The sequence below is a fragment of the Semicossyphus pulcher genome, unplaced genomic scaffold (assembly GCF_022749685.1).
Source record: "Semicossyphus pulcher isolate SPU_LCO1_2020_fin unplaced genomic scaffold, fSemPul1.0.p SCAF_14, whole genome shotgun sequence".
Taxonomy (NCBI): Eukaryota; Metazoa; Chordata; class Actinopteri; order Labriformes; family Labridae; genus Semicossyphus; species Semicossyphus pulcher.
In genome coordinates, this window is record NW_027211648.1 from 3745598 (window position 1) to 3760558 (window position 14961).

At 41.6% G+C, this 14961-nt stretch overlaps 1 protein-coding gene across 1 annotated transcript in view; it reads right to left on the reverse strand.

Moving 5' to 3' along the window:
* The window catches only part of galnt16 (UDP-N-acetyl-alpha-D-galactosamine:polypeptide N-acetylgalactosaminyltransferase 16), a 48220-nt gene extending 33525 nt beyond the window's left edge, over positions 1–14695 (reverse strand). Inside the window, exons 1-4 of the mRNA XM_069661470.1 lie at positions 14408–14695; positions 3481–3662; positions 2008–2106; positions 1843–1910 (exon numbers count right to left, since the gene is read on the reverse strand). Coding sequence (XP_069517571.1) covers positions 1843–1910; positions 2008–2106; positions 3481–3662; positions 14408–14608 — 550 coding nt within the window. The 5' untranslated portion in view covers positions 14609–14695. The remainder of the gene's footprint in view (positions 1–1842; positions 1911–2007; positions 2107–3480; positions 3663–14407) is intronic.
* Positions 14696–14961: the final 266 nt, after the last annotated feature.

Sequence of the window (14961 nt, forward strand, 5' to 3'; positions counted from 1 at the left end):
GCCATATTTTCCCCTGACGTCTTGCTCAGAGCGGGAAGATCAAATCCTGTGGTACGGCTGTGTTCCAGGTATGCAAAAACAACATAGTTGATAATACATTAGGTACCAGATACAACAATCAACCACTCCTGTGCTATTACCATCGCACAGTGTTACATGATACAATAGGAAGGAAAACGGTAATGTTAGATCCACAGTGGTTGAGCTGCCCACCCAGAGCATCAGAGAAAAATGGCCGCCTCGTGAATATGCTAAATTGCTTTGTTAATGTTCATCGCTCAGCAGCAAAACTGATGAGTTAAATAAAGAAGAGCAAATATTTAAGGACACTCCCTTTCAAAGTCTGCTGCTCTGTGATATCAGACACCAGTGTAACACAGCTTCAAAGCCGCTCCCGTCTCCTGGCGTTTCCCGCCATCTACATTTTCCTTTGATTTGGCCTTCTCGTTTGCTGGAACATTCCTGTGTGATATTTGCATCACACATATTCACAGCAGATGGCAGAATGAAAAGAGCTTAACACCTGGCACCGAGGGCTGCAGCCAGGATTTTAGAAACACAGCGATTCCAAATTCCCACAGTGCCCACTAGATTTTTTTTAGAAGCCACCTCGCTGTGAAATTGTAGAATTCAACTCCCTACGTGATGGCCTACATACTGTTTCAGAGCCTTCTCTAAACTGCCAGGCCTATAATTCTGGTGGACAGTTTCTAAATTACTTTATTCAATATATTTTTTTCTAACTATACCAATAAAATCAAAAGATACTGAGCTGCATCAGCCTGTAACCTCTCGTAACTCATTTTGTTGGGCAGCAGCAACAACAAACATGATAAACATTATAGTTGTATTTCTGTCCACCTGACATATGTAACTCCAAAACGCACTCTGCTTTTCGCTTTGTTTTTGGTCACTACCAGCGCACTTTGTTAAAGTTAAAATCTCAAAGATCTCAGTTTCGTTCACTTTGGCGGCACCTGTGGCAATAAACGATATTTGCGGGAGCACACTTCACAGATATCCAGACAGTGCTGCATGTGTGACGTCCACTGTTGGCTCCGGTTGTAACTCTTGATTTTCCGGGCTGACGGCCGCTTTCCTTTTCAGAATGTTTGCTTCATCTGAGCGTCAAATTGGTTTCTTTTTCTGCAGATTTTGAAGTTGAAGTTGTATCTGTAGTCATCCATCTTTTCTTTGTTTGTTCAGCCATAGTAGATTACTGTTTACTTTTAACTTTAATGTACAAGTGCAACAGGGTAGCAGCTAGCTAAATTTGAAGTACCATATTTGAACCATTCCTGCGATGCTAGAGGGCTTTTTGGCGTTTGAGACGGTTTGTTTCCAATGCATAATGTAGTTACTTAACAGGGAATCTAAAGTTAATCATAAATCCAGGGCTAATTTACAATCAATTTTACAAGGAATTAGGAGAAGTAGCATCTCCTCATTAGATACTTGCAACACAAACCTCAGTTTGCTGCAGATCTCAGTGTTTTCCCAAACAGATGTAATGGGATGCATTTAGATTAATGTCGAGAAAACAAACTCCAAACAGACTTGCCATGGATTGCAGCATCAAATGTGACCAAGAACAGTTATCAAACGGAGGGAATTAGAACTAAAAGAATGTCTCTAATTTATTTCTGCTTCAAAGGCCTGGTACCCTCTAAAATAAAAACCCCAGGAAATATTTTGAGGAAATAAGATGCTGCTTTCAAGATGTTGTGTTTGAAAAATATCTAAAACAGGCATACAAATGATCAGATGTAATTTGTGCGATAACGAAACTACCAGAAACATCAAAAAAGCAAGATCTGATTTTGGCTCAAAGCAGAAACTCACGGTCAGAGCTGAAGTCATCGATCAAGACTATTTCCTGAATCAGGGATGGAGGACTTCTCATCAGGACACTGAGGGGGAGAAACAGAGCGATAAAGAAAAGGAATAAAACATAAGTCAGTGTTATTGTTGCTGTGTAAACAGACCCTCTGTGTTTGACATCTTTACCTTTTGATGGTGCGAAGGAGAGTGGAGCGAGCCTCATTGTGGAAAGTAATGATGACACTCGTGGCTGGGAGGTCTGCATCATAATTCAGAGATGCACACCTGCAGAGAAAAAAATGATAATAAGAAACTTTGAAAAAGTCAAGTTTGAGACAGTTTTAGACATAGTTCCTCCCCGAACACGAACATACTGGGCAGCTGTTATTAGCAGCTGTGTCCAGTTAGGGTTAGAGTTAGGTTACATCTGGACCATCTGCCCCCTTTAACTTGTGAATATTGAGTGAAGTGACTCTTCAAAATCATTCTGTTGGGATACGTTTTCTGTAGATTTGTGAATTTACTGTTGAAACTTTATATATATAGCAAACACTGAAAACAATACATTTTCCTGTGTGTAACTGAGTTTTGAGCTTGTTTTTTGTCTACAATTCTGTTCTGCTTATGAATAAGTCAGATTTGTTCTTGTTGTTTATTCCTCAATTACAGGATACTCTTCTAAAACAGCACGCGCACTTAGCCAACCTTTTTCCTGCTTGTACGGCTAACTAAGAATAAATGATAGCTTCCCTGCCAGTAAACAACATTCGTCGGCTACAGTATAAAGTTGGCCTGTCCATCTTTGATAAATTAGTTTTCTAAATAAATAATAGAAAGCTGGCAGAGGCAAAATATTCTCCTTCCAGTACTTCAGTCAGAAGAGATGCAGAATTATTTTCTTTGTAAAGAAAAACCACCTGGAAAATCATAACGAAATCATTTCAGACACAAACAAACTGTATCAACAAAGAGCAACAAGTTGAAGCTAACACTCAAGGACCCCTGGACAAGCTTCAAACCAGAACACAAACTTATACGACCGCCCCCGTATTTGTAGCGCTTGCACAGAAATGTCAACAATAATAGTCACTATAAAATAGTACACCTTTATGAGGCAGTGCATTTTAATCATTAAAGGCTTGCACAAACACAAAATTAAGTTAAAGGTTAATTCGTCACCTTTGACACAGCAGCTTTACAAAAACATAAATTAAACCCAAGGTCCATCAGCGCAGTGTGTTTGACCTTGTGTTGGATTTATTTTTCGACCAAAATAAGCAATATAGCATTAAAAACACAACAAAAGTCTGTCTTTTTAAAATCCATCAAAAATGATCTCTAAATACTTTTATATTTTTCAACCAAAGACACTTCAGTTACAGCATGTTTTCTCAAATGTAACCAGATCTTCAACATCTTCAAGCCTCCTGTCCACTCTCCTCCATCTGAGATACAGAGTGAACCCAGGAGTCAGGACGGTCAGACTAAGACTCTCACATTAAATCTCCCTATTTGACCCTTGAACCACCTATAAGTGCAAGGACAGATTTTAAACCCATTATCCACCTGCATCTCAAGAAAGATTAATCCTGGATCTACTTGTGCGGATCAAGGCAGCCAGACAGACATCACCTGGGCGGACGTGTTAATCCAGCTCACCTGTAATGTCGGGTGTCTCTGATGGCACGCTCGCTGCCCAGCCGGTCGCTCTCCTGCTGGTTGAAGGCGTGTTCTCTGTACGGATCATCCCCCGGCTTAAGCTGCTTCCCGGCCAGGTAGGCCTTCTCATCGAGGGCGCCCAGCAGCTGGCCCTGCGTCTCCGACCGTGGTGGCTGGGTCACCTGCAGAGGACAGATTAAAAGTGTGTTTATGATTGCATCTGCAAGAACAAGGACAAGCTCAACAGGGGAAACTAGACGCTATTTTTACATATTTTTAAGAAGTCCAAAAAAGTATCCAGAAGATTGCTTCAGCCAACAGCAACAAAATGGGATGTAATGCCTCAATTTAATCTCTGTGGGTGAATGTTCCCAATCAAAGTACATCCACACAGTGTTTATTTCTGCATTTGAAAGGCTCAGATTGTTATCAGATGTTAGTGTCCGACAACATTAATGGAAGAAATTCTTCAACAACAACCTTAGAACCTGTATTTTCAACCAGAAACATGAGTTCTGTTGCTCTTTCCAATACTGCCAGACTCCATTAACAAAAACAGTCATTTTAAAATGCACAACACAAACATTGCTGGTCTACCGCTGCCTCGATCTGTTTATTTGTTTGTATCATTTAGTAACTTTGGTGTTTTAAATGGTTATTTTGGAGCCAACAATTTAGTTGTGTACCAAACTTTACCACAAAAACACTAACTGATTGAAGCAGCAACTCCCATGTTCTGTACAGTTCTGTTCAGTAAAATTAGTGTTTTTGTCAATGGAGTCTGGTAGCTTTAAAGAGAGCAATGAAACAGCTGTTTTTGTTTAAAAAGGGGATCTTACTCTTCAATCGTAAGGTATATCTGTGTAAGGATCCTTTCTGTAATGTAACTTAAAATTTTAAAATAACAATCTGATCCCATCAGTGGCAAAAAAACAGCACCTTCTCTTGAGATGGGACACATTTGGATTTGGGTTTAGGTTGCAGTCATTACAGAGCAGTTCATGGCTGCCAGGTGAAGCATTTTACTGAAGCAATACCAAAACTTTGTCTATGTATTAGTTATTTAGACTCCGAACTATTTAAAATTTAAAAGTACTGGAAAAACCTAATAAAGCAACATCTAAGTAGAGGTGAATGATACAAAATCAAGTCAAAGAAACACTAAATGATTAAAAAGCCAGCGATGTTGGGGGATTTAATTGACACACAAACACAAACCCACTCTCTGTTGCTCATGTAAACACACAGAGGAGCCATCGCAGCAGCTCGAGTTGTTTTTGGTGTCAACAGTGCACTCCTTCACTTCAGTGCCATCATTTCTGACAACAAACTGTTATTCTGCCACATCTACTGCCACATGCCACATCCGCACAAAAAGAATTTTTGAACTGTCTGTCTTGATATATTGTTCAACAAACAGACAGCATTTTATTTTCTAAAATTCCACAGTTGGTTTGAATACATTTGAGTCTAAAATCAGCACATAAAAAAACAACTAAACATAAGACTGAGGAAGAAAAATTATATCTGTTGCTTGTTGCTGGTTACATTTCTGTTGATCAACTTCTTGATTAACAGTATTGATCCATGGCAATAAAAAAGCACTTTACTATGCGACTCCTGACTGAATAGAAGAAAAAAAAAAATCTGGATTAATGATAAACCCGCTCCACTTCCCGAGCCTCAGCAGACCAGATTAACAAACGAACTGTTCCAGGGAAATGTCCTAAAAGTCATGTTAAACAAGTCCTCTGCATTGCAATCCTGCTGCAACACCTCTCATCTGAGTATTAACCTTGCTCTTCTATTGCACCTACTTTTAAGACCCTCTGAAGTATCCGCCAAGTGATTAAAATGTAAAAGCTACTTTCTTATTCAGATAATCGTGCCAGTGCCAGCAGAGCAAAATGAGATGGACGCTCATGAAATCTGAATGCACAGTCTATAAATCCCCAGCAATTAATGTGTCTCCCCTGTAAGGAGCTTTAACAGTCCTGTCGGATGAGCAGGAGGTTAAAACAGCTAATGAATACATTAAAAGCAGATGAGAGTATCCCTGTCAATGGGAAGCAACAGCGATATGGACAGATGGGAAAAAGAAAATGACAGTGGATGGGGCTTTGTTCTGTGCTGCTTTATTAAAGGTCGGTGTAGCTGGAGGATTTAGAAAAAGCTCCTGAACAGGTTCAGGTGAGAGTGACCTCATTTTCAGTCTCTCCAGGGAGGCAGCGTCAAAGTTTCAAGGATTTACACACAAAAGACCTCTGCAGCGCACAGACAAAAGTATGCTGTACTGATGGATGATCATGTAATCTTCTCAGACTAAAGCTCTACCAAAACAATACTACAATACCGTCACAGAGCCAATAACAAGACAAACAGTTAGCCGCCTTGTAAGTAATGGAGATGTTACAATGCCATTTTTCTTTCTCTTTCCAATACCTCAATTTACAAATCAGGTGACGTCAGTCGTTGGTTTTAGCCGCCGCAATTTTGGACCGTAGCGAGGGTTAGCCAGTTTCATTAGCCGGCGAATGAACTAGTTCCAACCGTGTTTCCCACAAATTAAGCCTGTGGTCGTAGCTGACCGGAGTTGTACATTTATTAGACTAAAGAAGCTGAAAGAGCTAGCAATGTAGCAACTTGCCGCTCGCTCGTCCATATTTCCGTTGAGAGAGCGAGCCGCGCGTGAACGTCACGTACCGAGTAACTGAAAATAACCGTCCTTCTTATTACTGTCTGCCGTCTTCTCTACGTGGAAAAGCCAACAGCAATCCTGAGTCCTGTGCACTGGCCGCCAACAAGCTAGGTAAGGTGCGTGCAGACATGATACATGCTAATGAGTGCTAGCATATAAATAACATAATGCTAGAATTTCACTCACCGGAAAGAATGGAGCATAGACTTCTTGATCGGTCTGTTGGTACAACAAACCGCACAGTTAGCCACGTTATTTGTCCGATGTTTGAATGAAAAAAGGCACAAACAACACAAATACATCCAAGAGGTTAAGTTCAGTGACTGAATTAGCTGGGGTGACACCGAGCAGACAGCTAGCAGCTCCCAACTGTCACTTAACGCGACCACGCCCCCTATTAAGCATCACCTTCAGCATTAAAATATCATAACTGGTTATAGTGATATAAAAATGACCTCCACTAAAATTACTACAAACAGAGAAATTAGCTATATAGACTAAAACTGTAAATATTTTTATTTATATTTTAATTTTGGCAATTTTATGGGTTCTAATAGTCATCCTAAACCAAACTAAATAAAGAATCACAAGTCAATATGTGTGTCTCTATCATCCCCACACAGATCCCAATGACCCATTTTAGGGTTATGGTGCCCTTGGTCTTCATTACAGATACATTAGCTATGAGCTCTTCAACCTGTGATGTCACTTTTTGGGCTTATTAACACAAACTTACCACACTTTGTTTGAGCATATTGACTGACTGTGATGGCAACAACCAATTTCACACAACGGGGTAGAGAGTTAAGATAATATACAGAGTTTTCACCTTTTATACAAAACGTGGTGTAAAGGAGTTATCATAATCCAACACTGTCTTAAAGGGACAGGCACATAAAGCTTTTACAGATGCACCTGCAGATCATTTCCGGTTTTGTGTCCAGAATTTCCTGTTGCTGTTTTTGCCTTTAGCTCAAGATCCAAACAAAACACAGATACACAAACATTTCTCAAAATTCAATAGGTCACATTGCGAGATATCAAAACAAACACAACAGATGTTAATTGCACAATAAAGGTTGGCGTTAACTAGCTTGCTAAGATTTTTAAGCAGCATTTCTTTGCTTGTATTGTGAATAGCATTATTTCCACTGATACAGTTTTCTTGCAATACAAACTCAGTCTGAACAGTGATAATTGGAATTCACTTGACTTCAGCATCACTTGAGATTGTCGTTCTTCACATCACTGCGCCGGCTCGACAGACAGAGCTAAAAGTCGTTTTTGAAATCCTAAAGCATGAAGCCATTAATGTCACAATCTCGCTACTCCTGGCTCTGACTCTTCATCCAGATACAGCAGCTTTTGCTCCACAAAAACATTTCATTAAAATTGTGTGTGTGTGTGTGTGTGTGTGTGTGTGTCTCTCTCTTCTTTCCCTCATCCTATTTATCATCTGCTCATGAATTCACTGGCTTGACACCGTAAACTCTGACTTCAGTGGCCTCCATGTTTAACGTCAACGTCTCTGAAAGCGTCCTGCGGGTCAATTGAGGACTGTGACCATTTCGCACTGGAATCTGATATTTGCCTCATTTAAGAAATAATGTGAACAGCCAAACAAAACAATCAAATCATAGCAAAAAATGTGAAAGGAGCACTAAGACTAATAGTGTGATCATGGCTTAAGATGACAGATGTGAACCAGAGAACCTTTAAAACAAGAAGAGCAGCTTTATTTTATTAGTAAGTATCACCTTACTTAAGATAATATAAACGTAATTTAACTTTCATCAGAGCCACTTCTAACTGCAACATTAGACCACAAAGAGGTTTCACTAAGACCTCTTTCTAAAATCTTGTCTCTTCTATCCCCTGGTAATCCTCAAGTATCATCATGACTAAGTATAAAAGGCTCCAAAAAATGTCTCTCTGAGGATAGTAAGACAAAAATAACAGAAGGCACTCTGCGGCTCGGTCCACTGAATTAAATATGAAGCTCGTCTGGAAGATGAACACGTCTGCCGGCTCTTTCAGGCTGAATGAAAAGACGGATCACAAACAAGTCAAATCTGTCTGATTGGCTGGAGACGAAGCCCCGCTGTGGCCCTGAGTGTGTGATGACAGAACGAGAACATACAGCATGTCATCTCATGTCATGGTGATGGGTTTGAGTCCTCTTCGTGGTCTGTTTACATGTCAAGAAACTCCTTTTTTTCTTGTTCGTCTTCCAAGAGGTTAGTCTCCCCCCCTTACAATACATTGTAGCAAATTGAGCAGCCAGTAATGTAGACGCATCTCAATCTTATAGCAAAGTTACCGTGTGCAAGAAGATGTTTTTCTTTTGGAAAACAGCTAACAGGAATTTAAATTACACAAACACATAAAGAAAAACATACATGTATATTATATGTCGTGCTCAGTCTGTCTTTAAATATGGCAGCTTTTTCAGTGGCCCAAAACATAGTAATCTGACGCTGTAGGTAACCCTGTAGCATCGTTTCTGCACACTGTCCACTATAGTTTATTGTTTAGAAGTTAGTTGACATTATAAAGAGTGCTAAAGTTTGCCTTGGGTAGCGGTTGCGAGCCATTAATGGGTCAAACATGCACACGACTATCCAGGGTTTCAATTCCGGTGAGAAACAGTCAATCTAGACAACTTTTAAGAAGTTGACTTCTTTTAAAGTTACGTAACAAATGTCAATTACATAGCATGCATTCGCAAGTTACGTTAAATACAGTTAATAAGTTACATGAATCATATTAGTTACTTAAAGTTATAATCTTAAATATTTTAGTTTCGTTCTCTTTGGCGGCACCTATGGAGATAAACGGTAATTGCAGGAGCACACTTCCCAGATATCCAGACAGTGCTGCATGTGTGACGTCCACGGTTGGCTCCGGTTGTAACTCTTGATTTTCCTGACTGACGGTCGCTTTCCTTTTCAGACTGTTTGCTTCATCTGAGCGTCGAGTTTGTTTCTTCTTCTTTGGATTTTCACTTATTGTTGAAGTTGTATCTGTAGTCATCCATCTTTTCTTTGTTTGTACAGCCATAGTAGATTACTGTTTACTCGCAACACTTGCAGAGAGCGGAAAGGCAGCCGCTTAGCTCCGCCTACCCTCTCTGGCAGACCAACCACTGCTGGGTGATGGGAAACGCGTCACTAACTGGGCGCCGCTTGGGATTTTTTTTCACGAAAGTCACCGCAGTCACCCAGTCTGTAATACTGCAAATGCAAAGGCTTTCATCAGTGGGCCATGGGCACCATTGTATTACCTCAGTCTGCGACAGATAGTGACTTAACAGACATTTATTTAAATGAAAATCTTCGACATTATCACTTTGACAAAGTGAGTCAAATACCGTGCATTAGTTACACAACAGTGATAACTAGCGTTTGTACAGTAGTGTTTAATGAATCAGAACACTGACCTATTTCCTACATTTAACCAGCAACCAAGATACCTCAACTGCAACCTTATCATTACCACATGTTAAGAAATGTTGCACGTCAAAAAGTCCTAAAATGTTCGTAGTCCTTTTGACCGCTTATTTCAGTCCAACCAGACATTGCATGTTTATTATTGCTAGCTTAACTGCAGAGCCAAACTGATAAGCAGGGACTTGGATCATCATATTTTGAAGCCGAGGGCTGCTGACTAAGCTGCACAATTTAAGAAGTAGAGAGTAAGAATGGTAACCTACAGACCTGTCATTATAAACTCAAGCTGTGCAGCTAATTCTTTGCTATTTACAGAACTTGCCTTGTTGTTAAAAGGGGCTGTAGACACACATGCAGGACTTTTACTTTGTGTATGTTGTAACTTCTGATTTCTAAACTAATGGATATAAAAACTTAAATAAATATATATTTGCAGATGATAAAAAGAGATTTAAATCGGAGCTTGAAGGACAAAAAGGACAAAGTGTTTTATAGCAGAAAGTAAAAATTGTGCAGCATGGGTGGAGGCTGGAAAATGTAGCTAATCCTCATTCAGATGCGATTGTTAACGGCACATTAACCCAGTTCTCTCGTGAAGTGTTTACGGTCACATGACGAATCACAAACTTGTTGCCCGGTAAGTCAGATTTAAATCCCAGCACTTAAACCGGCGGTCACGGCCGGATCTGAGGACGGCAATTTACGTTAATCTGTGTCTGTCCTGGAAAAACTTTGGCCGCACACATGAAAATACACGAGAGGACAAAGACAAACCGACAGACTGGATGTGCATGATGTGGTCAGATGTTTACAACATGGCCGCTGCTGATGTTTGGAGCCGTGACAGCAGAGATAGAGAGAGGCGGTCCTGATAACTGTGAATGTTACGGCTCTGTTCACACACAAACACTCTGCAGGATGAGAGTGAAAGTGCTGCTGGGAAATTAAAGCAGTCAGCAGAGGAAATGAGGGGAAGAGAGAGTGGAGCCACTGCAAACAGATTTCATAGATGATGTCATTAATGCTGCTAATGAACGGGCACAGGGAAGAAAAGAGAGGGAGAGAGAGAAAAGAGGGAGACAAGAGTATTAAGAGAAGCAATGAAAGAAGGGAAAAGATACAGAAGGAACGGAGAGACAAAACATGAGGAAGAAAGTAAGCAGTGATGCAAGAAGTAAGGTAGGGACAAGAAGAAGGGAGGATACAACGACAGATGACAGGATAAAATAAAGACAAAAAGGAAGGAAGACATGAAGGAGAGAAGAAAGACGGAAGAAGGAAAACAGAACAAGTCAGTAAATAAAAACAAATGAGAGGAGGATGGATAGAATAAAGAAGAATAGTGAAATGAAAGGAAAAATAGGGAGAGGTAAAGGGAAGACACTAAAGGAAGGTGGAAGGACAGAGGGATGAAAGAAAGAGGGAATAAGGATGGGTGGAAGGAAGAGATAAAGACAAGATAATCAAGACAGGAAAATAAATAGGACACAATGAAAGAAAGAAAGAGACAGAAAATAGAGGAAGAGAGAGTGGCTGGGATAGAAAGAAGTATAGTAAGACAGAAGAAAAGGTGAAGAAGAAGAGAATGTCAACAGTCAGAAAGAACGGAGGGCAATGTTAAGAAAGAGAGAATAAAAAAGACAGAAAGAATAGATAGAAATATGGAGGGCAGAAGAAAGGGAAAGAAGGACAGAATGACCAAAGAAAGAGGGACAGAGAGAAAGAAAACAAGAATGAATGAAAGTCTGCAAGAAAGATGGAGAAAGAAAGCTTGACAGCAAGAAGGAAAGACTGAAAGAATAAAGAGACTAAAAGAGAGAGAGAAAGAAAAACAGAGCAATAGAAAGAGAGAGGAGAAAATATGGAGGGCAGAAGAAAGGGAAAGAATGACAGAACGACAAAAGACTGAAAGTCAGACTGAAAAAGAGAGAAAGACTGAAAGTTTTGAAAGAAAGAGAGACATTAAGAAAGAAAGAAAAACAGATGGCAATAGAGAGATGAGAAATGGGCAGAAAAGGGGAAAGAAGGACAGATTGACAAAAGAAAGAAAGACAGTAAAAACTTCAAGAAAGAAAGAATGACTGAAAGAAAAAGAGACAAAGAAAGATTGAAAGAAAAAAGAAAGGAAGATATGAACAAAAACAGACAACAATAGAAAGAGAGGTAAGAAGGAAAGGAGGAAACAAGAAAAGGAAGGAAGGACAGAATAAAAAAGGCAGGACCGAGCCAAAGACTGAAAGTCAGACTGAGAAAGAGAGAAAGAAAGAGGGTCAGCAAGAAAGAGGGAGAAAGTGAGAGACAGACCCTTCAGTGTGTCCCAGCCTGCCCTTGTTGAACTGTTGGACCTGCAGGCCGAGCTGAGCTGAGCTGAGCTGAGCTGAGCTGCACGTCTCATTTCCAGAACAAACTGCAGCGAGGAAATCTCAGTTTGGTGACAAAGGTGAACGACCCCGCTGAGCAAATCAAAGATCGAAAAAAGAAAAACTCCAACGTTTACTGTTCAAAGAGCGCTCTGATTAAAGTCTGTCTGAGGGTCAGCTTCAGTTTGCAGCCTGCTGCATCGGCCTGTACACTCAAATCAGACTCCTCAAAGTGGCTCCTGCATCCCCTGATCACACTCCTGGCCTGCGTTCACACACCGATGCAGACCACAGCTTCCTCTTTCTTTCTCTGCCTAAACATGCTAAAGCAGGCCCGGGAGCAGAAATGCCACAACAGCCCCACCGTTCGTTTGGCAATTGCCCCCTCAATTATTAAATCCTGTGAACAAGGTTTTAATGAAGCTGCTGCTGCTGCTGGAGGAGCGAAACATCCCGACATGTTGGCACACATCCTCAACCACAGCTGGGACGCTTTTATTGGTCTTGTAAATTGTGAAAGAGGCTCCAGTGTGCTCTATTTACTAAACTGGCTGCTCAAAGTACCGTCGGATAAACATTTCTAATTGATTTGTCTGTCGGCTGGGTTGTGTAGCGGCAGTAGTAGCATTTAGATAAGAATGTTTTTTGCTGCAGAAGGCTAATTTCCTCGTAGAATTTTAACTAATAATCTCTCAGGATCAAAGATTTGTATCAGGCTGAAAAGATGGGGAAACTTCATTCATAAAGTAAAAGAAATTGCAAAAAAAGAAATTATTATTAGGCTACATTAAAGGTATTGTTTGGACTTTCAGGAATTTATTGTCACTAATGACACCAGTGGCCATTAAGGGAACTGCAGTCGGCATCAAGTCACATAAAACTGAGTGTTATTGACCGTCATCACGTAAGCTGTACCCGTTAGCTAGATCATTTATTGTTGGCTAAAATCAAAACTGCTTGCTGGTGAAATAACTTGCAAGCTAGCCAACTAATATATCCTCTCAGATAGCATTTTGCTAGCAAAAACATTGTATGGTTAGCAAGCTAGCTCTAACTTTGCTACATTTGTTTCTTCAAAATGAAAGCCTAATCATTTTCAAACGCCAAGCTGGCCAATTTACCATCCAGATCAGACTTGATATTCTGGATGAATTAGCTAACGTTATCCAATCAAGAATGTATTTTACTACGTTAGCTAGCTGGCTATTTCTTTACGTTAGCTAGCAAGCCATGTAGCAAACAAAACCAAACAAAAGTTGAATGCCCTGCCGAGTTAGACCCTAGTTTTAGTGTAATGCATTTACCTTTACTTGCTTCTCATATTCTACTTTATTATTATTTCCTTTGTTTATATTTATATTCTGGTATCTGAGCAACAGTTAATTTGACCCAGTAAATTTTTATTAGTTGCAGCCCAAGTTAAAAAAAAAGTGAAACCTGATGTTATCAAAGCACAAGGCGGCTTCTTCAGATGGCTTTTGTCCGACCGACTCTCCAGAACCACGAGACTTTCAATTAAAATGAAAACATTATGAATTTATCATATTTGAGAAGCTAGAAGCAAAACAACGTGCATGTTGGCTTCATGAATGACTGAATCACTGTATGCCTGCAGGGCTAAAAGCACGAGCTAAAAGCACGAGCTACAGGTCTCATATCTCTTTACACTTGATGCAGCAGAAAACCTCCTAATCTGGTCTGACATGGACCCACCACACACACACACACACACACCGTTCAGACTGTGTGTGTGTGTGTGTGTGTGTGTGCTGTGTTGCAATATGGAGATATTACAGCCTGACGACCACCACACAGTCAGTGTTCACCAGAGGTTATTTTCACTACTCCACCCTGGCGCGTGCAGGCAACAACAGGCAGAACAGACCTGTCTGACTGAAAGGGGCCTTTTAATGACACACTGAGGTGCAGAGGAGATTGAGCGATGATGTCTCCTTTGGCGCCCTGTCCGTGTTTTTCACCTCACATGTGCAGTCCTGTCGCGGTCTCACAGCATGATATGCTCTACGAGGCGTTTGCGCACGACGCACGGGACTTATGGAAAGCCTCTTACGTGTGCTCGAGGTTCTCTGTGGCTCGAGGGAGGCATGAAAACACTCAAACACAAGCGCACTGCTTTTTCTACAGCCTGTAGAATGATGGTGCGGCTGCACAGGAGGAGGTGGAAGATGGTGATGCGCGTTGTTAAGCCGAAGAAAGCAACATATTCCTGCTGTGACACCCCAGCTGTGCATCACCACCTCCTCCTCCTCCACCTCCACCATCCTCATCATCACACCAGGTTTCACACACATCAACATGCAGCACACACTCTCCTGCAGCTCGGCGCCTTCAGCGACAGCACCGTGCGCAGCGCCAGTCCTCCTTCCACCCCTTTCTCTTTATTATCCCCTGTCACTCACTATCAGCGGGATGGTCCTGTCGTCCCGGTGGATCTCCAGCCGGCCGGAGACCCCCTTCTGCCCATGGCCCCTGCCGCGGGTCTGCGCCGCCGACGACGAAGGCGACGACTGGGGCTTGTTGTCCTGCCACAGGTAATAAAACGTCCCCAGGATCCACGCGACGGTCAGAATCGCGATGGCGTTGGCCCGAATCCTGCGCATGGTGAGCCCATATGGAGGGCTCCGGAGGCGAGCCGGGCTGGTTCAGGTCCGTGCTCGGCAGAAGGTGCAGCCTCCCCCGCCGGTGATGGGTTGAGTCGCAGCGCAGACAGACAGCCTCTCTTTCTCTCTCTCTCTCTCTCACTCTCTCTCTCTCTCTCTCTCTCTCTCTCTCTCTTGTGGGATTTGCGGCGCACTGACACAGCCACGGTCCTAGCGCCGAGTCATATCATCCCCTCACACACAAACACACACACGTACACGTACATGCACACACACTCGCACCTCATCCCTCCTCGGAGGAGAGGATGTCCAATCTGCATCCAGCAGCTGAGGTCCTGTTTTCAGGTGCTGAT